Here is an 18,612-nt window from a genome sequence, read left to right as displayed (position 1 = left end):
CGATCCCAATACGAAGTTCGCGAACATCAGGGATATCCATCGGGCTCAAATCGAAGCGGGTGAAAAGGAGGTTATCACGGCTGAATCCAGCGACTCTGAATGCCCTAGTGAGGCTGGCAGCTGTATTGTAGTGGGTGTGGTTGAGGATCAATAGTTAATAGTAATGAGGAGGTTGGGTTGTGATCCCATCGTTTTTGTGGTGCCAGAAACAGGGGGGTGCCAGGAAGTGGGTATGTTGACTTAGCAACGTCATAATCAACATATCAAGTTTATGAACGCGCACTACAACAAAATATTTAAAGCAATACGAACGCATTGCCTGAATAATGAATCCGTAGCAAAAGCAAAGCCGCTTTAACCCATGAATTGATGTTGCTTTTGCCGATGGCGGTACAGGTTATCGGCCCTTGTGAATGTTTCGGTGCACTCAGGACAATCAAATTCATCCCTTCCAATGCCATGAGTGGCCTTGTGTCGGTCCAAACCCTTCTTATCCGCAAATCTTGCAGTGCAATTCTCAACTGTACAAGCGCATGGCTTGCTATGCTTCCTCATGTGGCGACTGAAGATCTAATGTCAGCGATACCGTGCAGGCATGAAAGCAGTGAGGTGTATGAACCTACTTGAGCTCATGCTTCTTCTCATAGCTTCTAGTACAGTTCGGGTCCCCGGTACAAACGAAAGGAAGTTGATGCGGTTGTTGTGGAGGATTAGACTCAAGAGGCAGAGCGGCGGCGGTATGCAGGGGGGTCCGGACCGCCTCCTGAGCGTACATTTCGGCGTCCATATCGTTCCAGACGTCTAGTCCCTGTGATGGTAGCTGGTGGGAACTGACCCCGTGCGAAGATCCACCCCGAAACGCCTAGAGCGCTTGAGATGCGGCTCCAGGAGACTGATAGTCAGATTGCGCGGCGTAATAATTGGGGCTGAACGAGCTCGTTTGCGTGTACAACAGTGAAGGGTCGATGGGATCGTCAGAAGTAGGGGCGTAGGCGTCGTTTACGTAACCACCAGTGGTGGGCGGCCAACCCCATGGCTCATTGGCCCTAGAATAGTCGTGGGTTACCCGAGAGGTTCCGTTGTGTTGAGACTCTCGAGGCATGACAGTATTTGAACTTGATTTTGGGTCTTCGGGGCAGTATTCAGTACTCAGATGATTCTGTAGGCTCTCTCTTTCGTATCTCTGTACGTGACCTAGAGCAAACTTGGTTAAACAACCGCGGCAGCAGTGTCTTGACTTCTCGAAGATTATATACCTCTGGGTGCCCCAAAGAAAGTCCAAAATAAGGTACCAAAACGATCAATCTTTGCCCGGCGGATAATATCGAACTCAAGCTGACGAGGTGTTATTAGCAAAGGCCTCCCGCAGTGTTTTCGCGGTTCCACAGCGATGAATACATGTATCCGCAACCAGAACCAAAGAGTTTGACACCCAATTCAGAGAAACGTTGTGAAAATGTGTCAGTCAGTACTCACGGATTTCCTATCACAAATTTATCTTTCGATACTCACAAGTCTTCTCAGACAAGTTGAGATAATACAGCGATGGAGAGCGTGCATGAACTACTATGCCAGGAAAAGACGACTGCGCTCAACTCATCGAATTTAGCATGAAAGCGTGGATAGTGCCATCTGTGGTGGATTTGACCAGAAATAGAGGCCCCTTTTAAAGTATTTGCATCTTTCAGAGATCGAATATCTATGTAATTTTGAACAGCTTGATTAGAGGAACTCGGCTTTTACACTTCTTTCTTTTTCTTCCAACTTCTCTAGACATGCTCGTTACCTGTTCCCTCCAGCAGCGAATCATTCATCGCCCGACGTTCGTCCCAAGCGGCACAACTTGCGCATGCTGCCAAGATTGGCTAGAGTGTTGCCTATACGTCCAAAGCACGTCGTCTTAGTGGAGAAAGAATTCGGTGAACCTGTCGTATGCGGATGGCTCGATGAGATGGGACTAACGTACTTGCAGCCGGTTGCAGGTCAGGATGCGGGAGGCCAACCGTCCTCACGATCACGTTGACCAATTAGCATGAAGTGGAAGGCTCTACTGAGGCCTCAAAGTTGTTGGAACATTCAGGCAACCGGTTTGCTGCCTAACTAGATAAGTAACCCACAGAAGATATTCGGGGTGACATCAGGACGCCTTGCAATATGCCTTAAAGGATGTTACCAGCCTTGGGCATTAGCAGTCGCTCCTCCTGGCTCGAATGACACCATGGTTCAACAGCAAGACCCGACATGTGGTATGTGAACCTTAGGGCCAATCATTGCTCAGAAGCTCGATTGTTGGCCTCCGCGGCCTCCCACTTTTTATGCAATCAGCTGCACCCTAGTGACTCTTGATCAATGAGTGTGGCTGCAAAATGAACAGCTGGCTGTCAGCAAATCTGTGGGATATATTGGTACGGCCAACAACCTAGGTTGCGAGTTGGCGACTAGCGCAAATGCGCGCGGGACTTTCTTTCCGACTATTACTTTGTCAAGTTTTGCGCTTATTCGGCGATGTTTGTCCCCCTCGGGCCGCTGTGAGCGTCCTGAATGATGCTTTGGGCGCCATGTGTGATCTCTTGCGCACTTTGCTTAAACAATCAAGATCCCCTCGAATTTGAAAGAACTTTAGGCGTTGTTCATGTTCAATTAGTGCGGACAGCGCATATAGCCAGCTCCTCACTTGACGTATTGCCAAGTACCTACACTCTTGGCAACGTACTATTCGGATTGATCAGGTCCCTTTTTTAGTTCAATTCCAATGGCCAAAGGGAAATCCACGATGCGAAGTCCTGCTAGGGGATCGGGGCGAAGTGAGATATCGTCATCCCAATTCTTGCGAAAGCTTCGACTAACCTGATACCAAATTGACAGAAATGGTGACGGCCGACGGCCTGGATCACCCCATCAGTCTAGAGCTTTGCAAAAGGCTGAACAGATTCTACGAAGCCTTGATACTGCTTTCAAGTCTGATGCAGGCTTGTTCGCGCAATGGACAACAGCCGAACAAAGCTTCGAGCGATGTTTCTGAACCAGGAGATGATTATAGAATGACCCAGGAATGCCTCATGAATAAGCTGGCGCAGATATGCGACAATCGACGTGGAGGCGAAACTGTCACATCTGTGGCCATCATCCAGTTACCTGACTGTTTGGTCTATGCCTTTGCATCCAACCAGAGATCTCCTAAAGAGATCAAGGAAGCAGAGACATTTCTCCTGGATCTCTTCGAATACTTGAGTAACACAAGTGCAAGTTCATCAGTTCTTATGGAAGAGGCCACTTCGAAATCGGCCACCTACGTACTAGAAAAGATTTTGACCTTCAATCATGAGCGAGTCCAGTGCTACCGCATTGGTCTGGTCCAAGGGCTCACACAGTGCATTAAAGATTGCGATAGGCGTGGATCTGTCCATGGTGAGTCTTTAACTTCAAAGATGACTTGCTGTTCTAATACCCCCTGGAGATATCACAGTCAAACAAGCATTGCTGAGGCTTCAAAGCGTGGCCGACAGATTAATGACCTCATCTAGAAACACCTCTCCTCCAGGTAATGATAAAAACTCTCCGTAATCGGAGTCTTGGTGAATCCTGCCCAACTAATCGACCATTTGCAGAGAAAACCTCGCAAGACGACGAGGCACTTGTCCGGGCAGCTGCAGATCTACGACAATCACTGATCTATCATTCCATCGTCGACAGAGGGAAACTGGGGAGGTTTGACGAATCACCACATTGGGCTGAACTACAACATTTCATCGGTCGCCTTGTCTCTTACCTGAGAGCGACTCAGACTATCTTCGTGGCGCGAAGGCGTCACCCAGAGCTTTTCGACATTGACAGCATCAAGATCAAGTTTATCCCCTCAAGCAGGCCACTGCCCAACCCGATGAACGCATTCCAGGCCGGCCTCGACCCTTTACAGCGACAAACAGTCCGCTCCGCACACGATTTAATACCGCGAATGACGGGAGATGCGGAGATGATTGAGACTTACAGTCAATACGCGGACGAGCTCCAAGTGTGCAAGCTCGATGAGCTGATCGCGACTCAGTGCTGCAAATCCAACCCCAGAGGTTTCCGACCGATTGTGCACAGTGAGGTCCTTCTTCTAGATTGGCTTCGCAAACAGTTTGCAGAGGACATGCACTCCATTCCTTTCTACGAGGGCAACAAATATATCGGTTGCAGCAAGCCCACCTGTCGACTTTGCGAGTACTATTTCGCTGCTCACAGCAGCGGCGTCAGAGTTCGCTCACCTCACCGCAACGTATACCGAAACTGGGCTGTTCCCGATGCTTTGGTAGAGGGAGAAACCTCACGGTACAAAGACAAAATGATTGATGCGGTTTTGGTTAAGGTTCGCGAAGACGCTCTCACTGCACTCAGGGAGAAAGTATGTGTGAGGAAGAGATTCGACTCTAACACGTACTCGTCGATGCCGACATGTCAGTCGCTTACTGGCATCTCAGTCACCTTAGATGACCTGTCGTCCCGCATCGGAGGCTTGTCCATCTCGTCTCACATGCACCCCCGTGTTTACCCTTCTGTCGCGACAAGAATACATGTATCTAGCAACGTTGAAGACACTTGTAGTGTCGCTGCTCAGGGGACAAACGGTGGTAGCGATGATGAAAGTGGTGGTGTACTAGTATTCTCTGGTCGTGATAGGCGTTCCTAGAAGTCGTGTTATTGTGTCGCTGTCACAACAGTATTCTTTGGCCTTCCGAAGCTCTAGTGGTAATAACATCGAAGGTCTACGTATTCAACAGTCTTGACCAAGGTAGTCTGTCGTATGTTATCCTGTTTCCTTTCAAAATGCTTCAAGTTACATGAGATACCTGATTTATCTTCAAGCCAATACATGTATCTAAAGGACCTTATGAATGAATGCCGTTGAATACTTCAGGTTCCTGTTCACCCCCGCAGTGAACTAATATCAAATGCTGTTGGTTGGCATCGCCACCTTCCTGAAGAGGAAATTGCAAAACGTAAAATGTGTCCGGGATGAATTTGCGCCTTGAAAGCCTGTCTACCTTCGTTTGACGAAAACGCGCCGTTTCAATTTCTTTTCCAATTCTATACCCGATGAAGCATGAAGATTTTACTTGTCGCACAATTACGAATACATATCACATCACGCGTTGTTATGTCTCGCCCTTTCATCCCCGATGGCTTCGTCCACCGGGTGGAAATCCCACCAGTTCTGGCTGCGCCAAGCATCGTATTGCGAGACTATTGCTTACTAGCGCCCTGGCATGCTCACATAAGCTTGGAGGCTCACCCACTCCACATTGACAACATTTTGATGAAACTGACCATTAACGCACAAGATTGTGAGCGCGGATGGAGCTTTAAGAGGCAGTTGATACAACCTTGGACCGCCGGCCCGGGCTTCCAAAAAGAGAATGCACGTCACCGATGGGTGGGAGCCCGGGGTATAATGCGGTGCCGCGGGGTCTGGAAAACGCCATCAACTCGACGTATACCTCTCCATATTCAGCTCCCCCTGGCCCGGCCCGCGAGCGGGGGGAACATTGAACATTTGGCGACCGCCAAGTTTCGTTGTGAGAGGTCAACGTTTTCTAGCGGACCTGAGGAAAACGCATGAGTGACGCCACGGCCCGCATCTATGCTACTGCACAGTGGCATCCTCTGTGCCCGAGTCGCATGAAATTTCAGCTGAGTGTAGTTGGATCGAACCACACGCAACCTGGGCTTCTGCGGCCAAGAGCCTGGCGCAACTCAACACGAAAATTCGACATGTTGACTGTATTATGAATGGCATATAGAATGGAGGTGCTCCGCCGGTCGTCGCAACTTCTGGTCGTCAGCTCATCTGGTGGACAGGGGGTTGCCAAGGACACCCAATTTTTACATTCGTTACCAAGAACTCGAGCCAGACGCTGAGATATTCGCACAAGATGGTGCAATTAAAGGCTCACAGTGTCTTGGCTGGGGCCTACGGTGTAGTAGCTGTTGTTGCCGCTGCCTGTACATCTGATCTCCTCGTGGACGACTTCTCCAGCTCATTCACAACGAACAGAAATAATCTCGACTCATGGACTTCAGGTAAGATACCACAAATTCATCGGGAGCGTCCGATACTTCAGTTTGAATTGCCAATGGATCTCCACAAAACAGCTGTCCAAGAGTCTCAAATGACCAACACGATGTTCGATAGATGATGCAAGCATGACCAGCATTTCCGCGACTCGTGGTATTCTAAGCTTCACTCCCAAGAGCGGTGCGTACTACTACGAGACGTTCCCCTGCCAAGCATTACAGACCGACTTGTACACACACGTCCAGCTTGACATCAAAGCACCAGTGTCAGGCGCAGCCTTCACAACCGAGTTGAACTCCGCCTCAAGCTGCTCAGCGACGACTAGTTCAAAAACGTCTTTCCGAGTCACAGGTCTGACCGGCGGCTGGCAGACGCTGCGCATTCCATTGAGTAGCTTTGCTGCCGGAAATCTCAATGCCGCCTTGTCGTTTGTCGTTGGGTCGTTTTCGTCTACCCAGGAATGGCAGCTTGACAAGATCTCGTTTGTCTGTGCTCAGGGGTCATCAGCAACTTCGACTTGTAAGTGATAACTAGTCGGGTTGGGATCCGTCCGGACATCATCCCGCCTATTTCTGACATAAATCTCACAGTCACTACTATTACTACGGTCACGCAGGCCCCTACAAGCTCGGACCCATCTCCGACCCAGTCGAACAACCCATCATGCTCGGCGCTTCTGGTAGATGACTGGGCGTCACAATCACGCCTCGATTTCTTGCAGTACAACTCACTTCTGCTGCCGACAGGAGATGACGGAACAATGCAGTCTAAGGTCGTTAGCAACCATCATATAACATTGACTCCGAAGGACACTTCTTCGTATTTCTTCACTCAGGTCGGATGCTTGGATGCTTCGAAGTATGGTGGGATCTCACTTCGGATCAATGCTCCGGCTGGGACAACATTCAAGATCGAGTTGACTTCCAAGACGACGTGTGAGGGTGAAGTGACAGCGTATTCATCTCAGACAACTGCGCAACTGGGCTGGACCTTTGACGGAACCGAGAAGCTCTACAGCTTCCCCTGGTCAAAATTCAGCGGAGTCCACCTCAGCAAACTGCGATCCATCGTTCTCGAAGCGCCGACACGCCCCATCACACTAGGCCCGCTGGCACTTTACTGCGAAAGCACCCCGACTGGTTGGGTAGTGCCCACGGCCACCACCCCAACAGGGCCAACTCAAACTGTCCCGGCACCAGCTGCTACGGTCTCTGGGCTTGTGATTGACACCTTTGCCAACGCAAACACGAACTCGCTTGGGTTCTGGCACGGTGGCGATGAGTTGGATCTTACTTGGGGTTCAAACCGCGTCACAATCGTTGCCTCCGCTCCAGACTACGCCTTCACCAGCCTAATGAGCGGGGGATGTCGGGATTTGCGCAGTCAAAGTGGATCATACTTACATATCACCTACTCCGGTCATACCAAATTCTCCATCTCATTGCAACAGCACAACTCGCAGTGCAATGATGGTGTGGCACCATACCCTGAAACGAGAGACAGCCTGGAAGCAAGTCGGTACGCGACCACGAGCAGCGACATCTACATCCCCATCTCGCATTTCAACATCAACCTTCAGCGTGTCGCTAGTATTGCTATTAGGGGCATTTACAGCACTGAGCCAGTGGTTCTAACGAAGGTTGAGATCGTTCCCTCCATCCCTTCAGGGGTGAGCATCCCCCAAAAGCTGCCCTCAGGAACCCTTGTCTTTGCCTGCACGCGGCCTAACTCTTTCGCGTTTGGCATCGACGACGGAAACCCAAAATATGCCGCCAGACTAGCTCAAATCATCCGTGACGCAGGGATCAAAGTGACCTTCTTTGCCGTCGGCGCTGTGCTCGAAAACCCCTCGACTGGCATGGCCAGCCTCTACAAACAGCTCAAAAGCGAGGGCCACCAGATCGCACTGCACTCCTACACTCATCCGAGAATGGAAGGGCTGCCCGACACTGAGAGCATCGACTGGGAGTACAATGAAGATTACAGGGTGATGACGAACCTCTTTGGGGAGAGATCAAATTACTTCCGCCCGCCGTACGGCGTCGAAGGCGCGCGCATGCGTCAGCGCTGGGCGGCTGCGTCTGGATCAGACAAGGCCTACCTTATCAACTGGAGCGTCGATGTGCAGGACTGGTTGTGGGCCGAGACGAGCACGCCAGAGAAGCAAGTTGATTCTTTCAACGCGGACGTTGCCAAGGGAGGGAACTTGGTGGTCATGCACTTCTCGTACAACACAACGGTCGAGTACTTCCCGGAGTTCATCAGGCAGGCCAAGGCTACTGGTAAGCAGATTATGAGAATTGATCAGTGTATGGAGGACCCGAACGCACCTCCGCTGTGATCGCGGAGGTGCCGGCGAGGGAGCGGAGACCAAGGAGGTTAAGGGAATATTGGATATTCTGACAACAGCCTTCTTATTTGTACACTTCCTATCCATACATGTAGCATATGATTGGTAGGTGTTTAAAACTGGCAGTTGTGTGAATGCCTTTATTCCATAAGTTGAAGGAGCTGCCTATTTCGTGGAAAGTCGCCCTCGCTAGTGTACGGAAGGGTGCAGTCGAGGCCTTTGTCATGTGGTGGTGATGCCGGTGGAGCTGGTCGACTCAACGAGCCATGACCGCCACTATTCAAACGACCTATGAACCTGTCGGCTTGTCCATCATCGCTAGTATGCAACTGAGAATGGATTTCTCCCATGTGCTAGGAATTGGATATTGCAAAATTATCTTGTGGCTGGATCGTTGGCCGAGTTTGCTACAAGTTCTACGGTGGGACTGGGAAACTTAAGGTCCGCACAAGAGCGAGGGAAAGGAGTGAGGATCCGCGCTCCAAGATGGACACGCCGATGAGATGACCTGGACAAGCAAAATCGAGGTTACGTGATTGTATCCTTGCATACTCGGTATAACTTTCAATTGGTACATAAGGAAGGTTATAGATTATGGTTGCAACAGATAGTTGATAACCTCGCCCTTTGTCGAAAAAGACGTAACCGTGCAAGGTGGCAGTGCTCTTTTGAGCACATCCCCACAATCAAACGACGCTAATGCAGCCGGATGACATTTAAGCTTGGCTGTGATACCCTGCCGTTCGGCAAGGATCTTGAGTTTAAATTTTGATGCAGCTTGATGACACTGACGGCATTCCGAACTTAGCCCGCCCCTGCCAATGTTCTATTGCGCTCAAAGAATAGCCGTACCCCTTAGGCTACTCGAAAGTCTTCGTCCCTCGTTCATCTGGCAAAGGGCATGTTTTCGGTGTATGAAGTCTATTGTCTGAATGATGAGACTCTGATGTGCCTTCTTCAGCGGTTAGTCTTCAGTTAACATCAAGGAAGACCAGTCCAGTGACCAAATCCAAAGAAGATTGTAGGAGGAATTTAATCGATATGGCGGTCCCGGCTTAGCGTATGCTCGCTGTTGGTGACTGACCCAGTCGTAACTTGGCGACCAGGGGTAGCCTTGGTAGCATCTGGCGATGTCAGCCGAAAATGGGGCCTCTAGGTATATCGTAATTACTTTCTACTCGGACGCACACGGCATTACCAATCATGCTTAAGTGACTGAGACCTTAAGACTTGTTGTCTGGGGCTGACGCGTGGCACTTTGATGATATCGGCCCTTTCGGATGGTGAACTGCCTCATTCGAATATGACATCAACGTCGATCCATGATGATGAATCGCAATAGAACCGTTTCTAGAACGCTGGGTATAAATCAGAGAGGGAGCGCCGTGAACGAAGCTTAGTTTCATCCAGATCATACCATCCTCATCATCAGGTTCTGTCACTGCCTTACGCGTCAACCCACCTTAGATAAACACCATGAAGATCTCTGGAAGTAGCACTGCTGCGCTGGCTCTCGCGGGCACGAAGGTAGCATCCGCTCAGAACCTGTCTTATGGAGCCGACAACTTCTACCGCAGCGACATCGTGACGGTGCAGCCTATCACCTTCCCAACCCAGAACCAGTTCACCGTCGCTGGCAACCTCTTCATCCGCAACAACGCCAGCCGTCCACTCTCTGCCCCAGCCATCGTCGTCGGCCACCCCATGGGCGCAACCAAAGAGCAGAGCGCCAACCTCTACGCCACAAAGCTCGCCGAGCAAGGTTTCGTCGCCATCTCCATTGATGTCTCTTTCTGGGGCGGCAGCGAAGGCGAGCCACGCAACGCCGTCTCTCCAGACCTCTACTCAGAGGCCTTCAGCGCAGCAGTCGATTACCTCGGCCTCCAAGACTTCGTTGACCGTGAACGTATCGGTGGTCTGGGCATCTGCGGTAGCGGCAGCTTCGTCATCAGCGCTGCCAAGATTGACCCCCGCCTCAAGGCCATCGCGACTTCTAGCATGTACGACATGGGATCTGCCGCCCGCAACGGTTTACGCCACGCAGTGAGCCTTGAGCAGCGCAAGGAGATCATTGCTGCAGCTGCGGCGCAGCGCTGGGTTGAGGCGGCTGGAGGCGAAACTGAGTACACTGGCGGAACCCCCCACGTGCTGACCAACGCGTCGACGGCGGTTGATCGTGAGTTCTACGACTTTTATCGTACCCAGCGCGGCGAATTTACTCCAGAGAACACGACAGCGAACCTCACTACCCACCCTACTCTTTCCAGCAACACCAAGTTTATGAACTTTTACCCATTCAACGACATCGAGACGATTTCGCCGCGCCCGTTGTTGTTTGTCTCGGGCGACCAGGCTCACTCCCGCGAGTTCAGTGAGGATGCCTACGCACGTGCTGCTGAGCCGAAGGAGCTCGTTTGGGTTCCTGGTGCGGGACATGTTGATCTCTACGATCGTATGGAGCTTATCCCCTTCGATAAGCTCACCCAGTTCTTCCAGAGGAACCTGGCTGCCAACGCAACGAGCTTGAGGGCACAATAGAATACAAAGTTCGGAAGTACAGGTTGAAGTCGCTCGCGCCTATGAGTCATAGGTTCTAATGAGATGTTCGCTCGATGGAGTGGCAGAGTTGTAGAAAGGAGGGGGAAATCTTATGTCAGTGTGCCAGATGCTTGGTACGTAAGTCAACCTGAACTGCGGGATTTCTCTGCCATGGTATAGTAGGTTAGATTACAAGTAGATTACTTCAATTTCATCAAACCTAGGCTTACATAAATTCTTTCACATGGAACCAAGAAGCGCATCATTCTCTGTGTCGTTGCTTCGCGTGCTGCTCGTGAATTCATTCCCCGACACAATCCCCACTTATCCCGGCCGTGAGCCGGCACTCATTACCCACATTCGGTGTTGCTGACCCGAAGCAAAAGTCCGGGCGTTATCGCGCATATCCCCAGTTCCTCAAGTCTTATTTACCAGGTATCTAGGCAGAGAACCAAACCTGGCTGATAAAAGTCCAACCTGAAATTTGCGACAAAGGCATTGTCTAGGTAGGGGGCTTGATCCTCTGTCTAATTCCTCCTTTTACCCTCATTACTGCTTCACTTACCCAAGGCCCCTTAAGGTAAGGTACTCACTTCTCATTGACGCCTTTCTGCACTGTTATATACAGCCAACCTAATCTGCTTGAGTGTTCACTGTCATTCGAGCGCTATTTGGGCCTCATCAAGTGATGATGTGTTGTTAACCTGGCGGCTGGAAGATCAATCAAAAGGTCACGTGGGGTACTTGGCCACTACTCGGAGGAGACAACGGAGAGGCTGTTTTTGGGCCTCGGTAAGGTTCCTGCACAATTGACCATCTGCGGAAAAAAAGAGCAAAGAGTAAATAGCTTCGTTGCCGGCAAAGCCTGACAATTTTCTCACGCGAATTTGAACCCTTCATCCGAATTAACCTGAGCAGTTCATCACAATGACGAGGAAGGCCCACGCTGGAGGAGAACTTCCCCGCAGCGATTGATCGCCGATCTCCCGCACATTTGGGGACATCCAATGCCCCCCTCATGCGGGGTAGCTGTCCTGATTGGGGAAGAAGCTGCCCCTGGCGACGAACGCCTTCGACGTCATCACCCGGTCATTGACGCCGGAGCTTTCATTCCAGCCCGGTCTGGTTCCTCCTTCTTCCTCCACTTTCCCAGGCCATTGGCACTTGCCATGTCACTTTTCAGCTCTTTGCAGATGGCAGGGGCGACAGGGGTATTGTCTGCGCGAGTCCGGCAGGCGGAAGGAGCTCCTTCGCCTTGGTCTTCAGCTGCACCTGCCGTCGTCATTTCGACTCCAATTGCGTTTGAAGCACGTGTGACGAGCTTCGCCCCTGCCCATTTGTCCTCCGTCGCCGGTCCGACGCTAGCCATAGTCGAGAGGGAGGAGGCAATTGAGAATTCTTTCTCGTCCCTTCAAAATCTGCTATTTGCTCTCTTCTTTTCCAATTTTCCCATTGACCTACTACTTCCCGATACCATCTTCCAACCTTTCCTCCTTCAATTCTCCCAACTTTGAAGTCGTTGATCCTTCCAACTGTACACAACTTGCCATAATAATACCATCCTTTCACCAGACCGCCAAGATGATGTCCGCAAGACCCCTCGTTCGCTCGACGCTCCCCAGAGCTACCCGGGCTGTCCGCGCACCCCGCCAGCAGCTCCGTTTCCAGTCGACGACCGCCTCATCCTCAACAGGCGGAACCAGCTCTCACTTCGGGGCCGGTGTCGCTGGTGGCCTTGCTGGTGCTGGTATCTTCTACGCCCTCTACTCCTTCACCCCCGCTGGTCGCGCTGCCTCCAAGGTTAACAAGGCCGCCAAGGAGGCCGAGAAGAAGTACACAGCCGCCGCCCAGAAGCTGCAAGAAAACACACCCTCTACCGATGAAGCTATCGACTACATCAAGCAGTTCGCTTACTCCTACGTTGGCTGGATCCCTGGTGGCCGCTCCTACGTCGACTCTGCGTTCAATGACTTCGAGACTGTCCGCAAGAACCACAAGGAAGAGGCCGACAAGATTGTTGATGACGCCTACAAGCAGTTCCAGGAGGTTGCCAAGGCCGGCCTGAGCCTGGAGGCCGTCCACAAGGCATACGAGGTCCTCGCAGACATCACCCAGAAGCTCGCAAGCCTTGGAGGTGACGCCATTGGGGACATCGTCGACAACCACCCTCAACTGAAGGAGAAACTTGGAGGAAACATTGACCAGCTCAAGGACTTAGGAGACAAGTACGGCCCCGAGGCCAAGAAGCAGGTCGACGAGACATGGAAGCAAGTCAAGGACGTCTTGGCTGGCGGGTTCACTGCCAGCAACTTCGACAAGGTGCGGAAGCTCATCGAGGAGAAGATTCAGCAGGTTCAGAAGCTTGGCGATGAGGCTTGGAAGAAGGCGCTCGAGGAGGCCAAGCCCTACCTTGACAAGAACCCCAAGGTCAAGGAGCTGATTGAGAAGAATGCCGACGCGCTCAAGAAGGGCAACGCCAAGGAGCTCTTCGAGAAGGCGAAGAAGGCTACCGAATCCGGAGACCTTGGAGGCCTGGAGAGCTATGTCACCGATGCCGTCGACAAGGCCAAGTCAAAGGGCTCTCAAATCGGTGAGAGCTTTGGTCTCGATCAATACTTTAAGATGATCCCCGACGGAGACAAGATTATCCCCAAGCTGAAGCAGCTCCGCGAGGTCGCAGACAAGCACAAGGAGGAGGGAGAGAAGCTCTTCAAGGAGACTATTGAGGAGGTAAAGAAAGTCCTTGAGGCTAAGTCGAAGAAGGCGGAGGAGATTGCCGAAAAGGCCAAGAAGGATGCCAAATAAGGGACTCGTCTCCGGATCCATACAATTGATACCCCCATCAAGACGTCTCGGTGGACAACGACTTGTACCATAATACTTGAAGAGCATTTCCTGTGTAGCAAAAGGTCAATGGCTGGGATCACCGCCATCTAATCGCCCATGGTTCTGTGAAGTGTGAATCTGTATTGAGACATTATCTGCTTAAGTAGTAAATGTGCTTCGCACCCGTTCTCCGAATTCAAATATCCTGTGGCTTGTACAACACCCGCTCTTTCAGCAATCGAGGTGTATCCGGGTCATGGCTAGGAAGAACAACCACATCACTCTGTTTCGCAAAGGCCTTGATCTTTCGCAAGCTATCCAACGCCGACATGGGGTCGTCATTAATACCATCCGGCTCTTCCTTATCCAGCAAATCGATACCATAGCTCGCGTCCCCAAGCAAGCAGTACGTCGATGTTGTTCCGTCCTCGTTATCGCCATACACGACTAGCGAAATGTGGCCGGGGACGTGACCGGGTGTATGCACCGCCACAACCTTCCCATCAGCCGTGACCCGGCCAGACGTCTCCCACGGCCCCACGGCCCCGGCCGAGAAATCCACAAGAGTAGGCTGGAATCCTTCCGGCCAATGCTGTGGCACGCACCCCGCAAGCGTCGCGGTCATGGGGCTATTCCCAAAAGCGGCCCAGTGCTCCTTGCTCACGAACACAGGAACGTCCGGCGCAGCAGTTTTCAGAGCCTTCAATCCGCCAGCGTGGTCGCCGTGGAGGTGACTCAGCACGATGGCCTGTAGATCGCTGGGCTCCACACCGAGACGCTGTAATTGCTGCACGATTCCGTCTTCAGGCTTGATGTCCACGCTGCTGAACATCTTTGTCGGGGATAGGTAGGGGAGGTAGCCCGGGTCATTGAAGCAGGGAGACTCGCCCGTGTCGAAGAGGATTGGTCCTCCTGGGTGGGCGATGAGGAAGACGCCGATGGGGAGGGGTTCCGTCCATTGGCGGTTTGCGATGCAGCGGAAGCGGCGCAGGGTGACGAATTGGTCGAGGTAGGATTTTACCGGTTGGCTTTTCATGGGGAGTTTGATGCGGACTGAGCCGGTTGAGAGGAAGGTCAGGCTGACCCTCTTTTGTGCGTCTGTACCCATGTTGGAGGTTGTGTTGGAGGTGATTGATAGGTCTGATACACCACAGATTGTCAGAGGTAACGATTGAGCCGTGGACCGTCTGGACTTTATTCAAGAGGTTTCCCTTAATGTCTGACTTTGAGATTTGAAGCTTTCGATTCGTAAGCTGAACGGCCTACGCCTTTGTGTGCCGAGATCCCACATGTACCGAATGCCGGTTGGCGCCCCTTTCAATCCCGGCTCTAAGCCAAAGTGGATCAGCTAGCGACACAAGGTTGCCGCGAGCAATTTCTAGACAATGGGGTTTGCATTGAAGAATATTTGAACTGTATAAGGGACTCCCCATTCAAGTTGTACCGTCTTTACTGATGGTGGTTGGAACACTTGAAACGTAGAAGCTAAGGTAGAGAGAAGAAGGAAACCCAACTGATGTGCACGCATCGTCAAGATCTCACTCATATTACCTTATCTCTCATCACCATCAGGATCATTCAGATACCAAGTTGGATCAGACCCATCAAGCTCCTTCGTCGATATCCCATTCCCTAGATACGCGAACCGATTTCTTTTCCTCTCATACACATAATCCCAATCCTCACCTCGAAAGTTCTCCAACATGTGGAAAAAGTGGATTCTGCTCCCGGGATGCAGCGCCGTGACGGGTCCATCCACAGCACCACCTTTGAACCAGGACCTGCAGGACCCTGCCCACGCTGTTCGCGGCATGAAGGCTTGGGTATGTTCGTGAAGCTCATTGACTGCGTCGAGGCTGGGGCTGATGGATTTGATGCCCTCAGTTTGGCATTTCTTGATGATGCCGGCGATGTATTTTGCGAGCAGCTCGGTTATCGTGAAGACACTGCCATGGCCGATTGGGGCATTTGGACCGAGGAAGACTGGATTATCTGTTAGCAGAGTGAGGGGTATATGATGATACTACCATATATGAACTTACCAAAGTAATTAGGCATCTCGGGAACCGCGCAAGACATGTAGGCTTTCGGGATATCCTTGGCCCAGATATCCTGGAGATTTGTAGACCGCCGTCCAATAATGGGAAACCGCGGGCGAAACGAGACATCGAATCCTGTGGCACACACGATGGCATCAACCGCAATGTGTTCCCCGGATTCTGTAACCAGGCCATCCAAGACTACGCGAGCGATTCCTCCCGAGATGACTCTCGCATTGGGTTTCGTCAACGATTCTAGGTACCCCACACCTGGTGTCATCCGACGACAACTAATAGGAAACTTGGGGATCAGGATATCGATCAGTCTTTGGTCGTCGTTGAGTGCTGATTGCATGTATTGAGTGACACCTGCTGTTGCTTGTCGGTGAGTCTCCGAGTCTTTTAATACCTGGAGCCTTACAGTTAGTGGAAAGTTCAGAAAAGAGAAGATTGGGTCACCAACGAGGAAGAAATTGTTGTTAACTTGCTCCTCTATGGCCTTTACGAACGACTTGTAGAGTGCAGGATCCGACTTGAACTTGTGAATCTGAGCTGGCGTGAAGTTCTCATCATCGTCCAACTCGATCTGCTCCATCGTTTGCTTTGCTTTGCCCAGTAGCAATGTCTGAACCCGAGGCGGCATAATCCAAGTTGGTCCCCGAATAAAATGAATCATTTCCTTTGCGTCTTTCCCTATTGGGTCAGTCTTTTCATGGCATGCAACTGAAACTTTCCAGAACTCACCTCTTTGTACAGCTGGAACGATCTGAACACCAGATGAGCCATTGCCTATGATGGCGACTCTTTTTCCTTTCCAGTCAAACTTATCATCCCAGTCGGCGCTGTGAAGGAGGGAGCCGGAAAAGTCGTGCAAGCCGGGAATATCTGGCCACTTCCAGTTGCTGTACCAAGGTCAGCGTTAGCAGCAACAACACTCAAATTAAAATCGTAGTGAGTTGACAAAAGGCGTTTGCGTACTTGAGAATACCACTCGCGTTCAGCAGAAACTCGCAATAATCCTCAAACTCCACACCGTCCTCCAAATTCTTCACCCTGACCGTCCATCCCCCAGCATCTTCATCCCAGAATGCTCCTGTCACGAGATGATTAGTCTTGATCTGGCGCCGTAGGTCTTCGCCGTCACACAAGCGGCACAAGTACGTCTGAATCTCTTCCGCCGGAGACAGAAAGCTGCTCCACTCTTTATTCGGCTTCCAGGAGAATTGGTAGTTGTGCGAGGGTATATCGCATTTGCATCCCGGATAGCGGTTTTCGTACCAAGTACCTCCAACTTCGGGGTTCTTCTCATAGACAATGTGTTCGAAGTTTGTGAGTTTCTGACGAAAGGTGCGGATCATGTTGAGGCCGCTTGCGCCGCTGCCGATTGTGATGATGCGGACCCTTTTTCCTGTTCCTAGGGGTTGTTCGACGACTACGTAAGGCTCAGCAGGCTTGGGATCTGGTGTTCGTGAGTTCCCAGGTCCGAGATGCTTGCTGATCTGAGTTATGCGCGAGGAAGCCATGTTGATTCTCGGTCAGATGGACACTGGGATAGGGCGTTGGTTCAATTAGAGCGCTTTGCCTATCGGGGAACCTGTAAGCAACTGTCACGCACTAGGCTTCCAAGCAAATGAGAGTGGACTCAAAACTGTTTTATACGAGTATGCATGTCGCCTGGATGTGCTGGTATGATCACAGCAACAGGCCGTACTGCTGTGATTGCCAGCACGATGATGCCTCGGATTCGGCGTCGAATGCTCACCGTAGGCATAATCAACCCCAATCAGCTTAGATGTCAATGGATCGCATCGCTTATTACCCAACATGAGTTCCCGAGCAATAGTGGGCCTTCATCTTCACGTCTAGGAGAGAAGCGCCGGCACTCTCGGTACTCGGCACATGGCATTCGGCACTCGATGCCCCGCAAAATCAGGGTCAACGCTCTACAAGATTCGGCAAATACAGAGTCTAGGAAAAAGAAAATACAAAGACCACGAAAGTCTTACACTCCGCCATACCTGAAGGCCCATGTAACCTCTTGCGGATGAAGCCGCTGTCACTACACCCGACCCTAAGCATGCTCGTCCGAGCGTAATCCCCGCATCTACTGTCTGTTTCCTCCCGTCTCGACGGCAGCGCAAATACTTGCGCTCTAACACCTATTCATCAAGTCGGGCGGTGTATGATCCACGGAAACACCCATGCTGGTCATAGTCTGAATTTCTACGTGATGTCCTCGCACGAGATATACGGATTTCGGCCATGAATAATCCGAGATCCAAGACCTATCAGGAGTCAATCGCGTCATGTGTTTGGCAACACCTTGCTCCAGGAATTTGATAGATGACTTCCTCTCCTCGTGCCTCCTAGGCTGCATGAAGGCCAACTGAGATACGTCAGCCTTTTGTTCCTCAAAAGGAAACTTCACAATCTTCAAGTCGACCTTAATCCCGAGAATAGCAGCAGGTACGGCACACCCTTATTCCCCAAACGCCAAGTGCGCATTAAGGCCAGCACCATGATCAACACGAATCAATTCTCAAAGGACCCCGCTTCATCGCCTGATCCCAAGTAGAGTGCTTTGATGCATCTCTACAATCTTTCTGTCTAAAATAGACCTTTATTGGGTTTATTAATCATATGGTAAGGTAGGTCACATCCTGTTGTTCGGTGAGCAACCCAGGTCTGAGAGGCATTTTCTTCATTTGAGCTCGCGCCTAATTTGAAGCCATGTAAGACCAGATTTTTTTTCCCACCTTTGGAGAGGGGTGGAACGATGATGGCTGCATTGGTTGATTGAC

General features: G+C 51.2%; 6 protein-coding genes across 6 annotated transcripts; 4 read left to right on the top strand and 2 right to left on the bottom strand.

Moving 5' to 3' along the window:
* Positions 1–354: 354 nt before the first annotated feature.
* On the bottom strand, positions 355–787 carry CTAM01_15943 (uncharacterized protein; the record flags this gene model as incomplete). The annotated part of the gene is made up of 2 exons (XM_060531936.1): positions 355–562; positions 624–787. 2 exons carry the CDS (start codon positions 785–787, stop codon positions 355–357), a joined length of 372 nt encoding a protein of 123 aa, XP_060373507.1.
* A 2,080-nt stretch (positions 788–2,867) lies between these two features.
* Positions 2,868–4,672, top strand: CTAM01_15942 (uncharacterized protein; the record flags this gene model as incomplete). Its single annotated transcript, XM_060531935.1, has 2 exons — positions 2,868–3,408; positions 3,609–4,672. 2 exons carry the CDS (start codon positions 2,868–2,870, stop codon positions 4,670–4,672), a joined length of 1,605 nt encoding a protein of 534 aa, XP_060373506.1.
* A 1,111-nt stretch (positions 4,673–5,783) lies between these two features.
* On the top strand, positions 5,784–8,399 carry CTAM01_15941 (polysaccharide deacetylase; the record flags this gene model as incomplete). Its single annotated transcript, XM_060531934.1, has 3 exons — positions 5,784–6,063; positions 6,176–6,577; positions 6,649–8,399. Coding segments are annotated over 3 exons (2,433 nt in total), but the record flags the coding sequence as incomplete, so codon positions are not given.
* A 1,485-nt stretch (positions 8,400–9,884) lies between these two features.
* On the top strand, positions 9,885–10,946 carry CTAM01_15940 (uncharacterized protein; the record flags this gene model as incomplete). Its single annotated transcript, XM_060531933.1, has 1 exon — positions 9,885–10,946. The coding sequence occupies one exon, from the start codon at positions 9,885–9,887 to the stop codon at positions 10,944–10,946; it is 1,062 nt and encodes a 353-aa protein (XP_060373504.1).
* Positions 10,947–12,527: 1,581 nt separating this feature from the next.
* CTAM01_15939 (uncharacterized protein) lies at positions 12,528–13,751 on the top strand (the record flags this gene model as incomplete). Its single annotated transcript, XM_060531932.1, has 1 exon — positions 12,528–13,751. One exon carries the CDS (start codon positions 12,528–12,530, stop codon positions 13,749–13,751), a length of 1,224 nt encoding a protein of 407 aa, XP_060373503.1.
* Positions 13,752–13,968: 217 nt separating this feature from the next.
* On the bottom strand, positions 13,969–17,334 carry CTAM01_15938 (monooxygenase; the record flags this gene model as incomplete). Its single annotated transcript, XM_060531931.1, has 5 exons — positions 13,969–14,959; positions 15,440–15,755; positions 15,815–16,504; positions 16,556–16,713; positions 16,790–17,334. 5 exons carry the CDS (start codon positions 17,332–17,334, stop codon positions 13,969–13,971), a joined length of 2,700 nt encoding a protein of 899 aa, XP_060373502.1.
* Between the last annotated feature and the right edge of the window lie 1,278 nt (positions 17,335–18,612).

This window comes from Colletotrichum tamarilloi (genome assembly GCF_030869305.1).
Source record: "Colletotrichum tamarilloi strain Tom-12 chromosome Unknown Scaffold_186.1, whole genome shotgun sequence".
NCBI classification, from domain to species: Eukaryota; Fungi; Ascomycota; class Sordariomycetes; order Glomerellales; family Glomerellaceae; genus Colletotrichum; species Colletotrichum tamarilloi.
The sequence above is the reverse complement of the archived record's forward strand: the minus strand, read 5'-3'. Positions and strand labels throughout refer to the sequence as shown.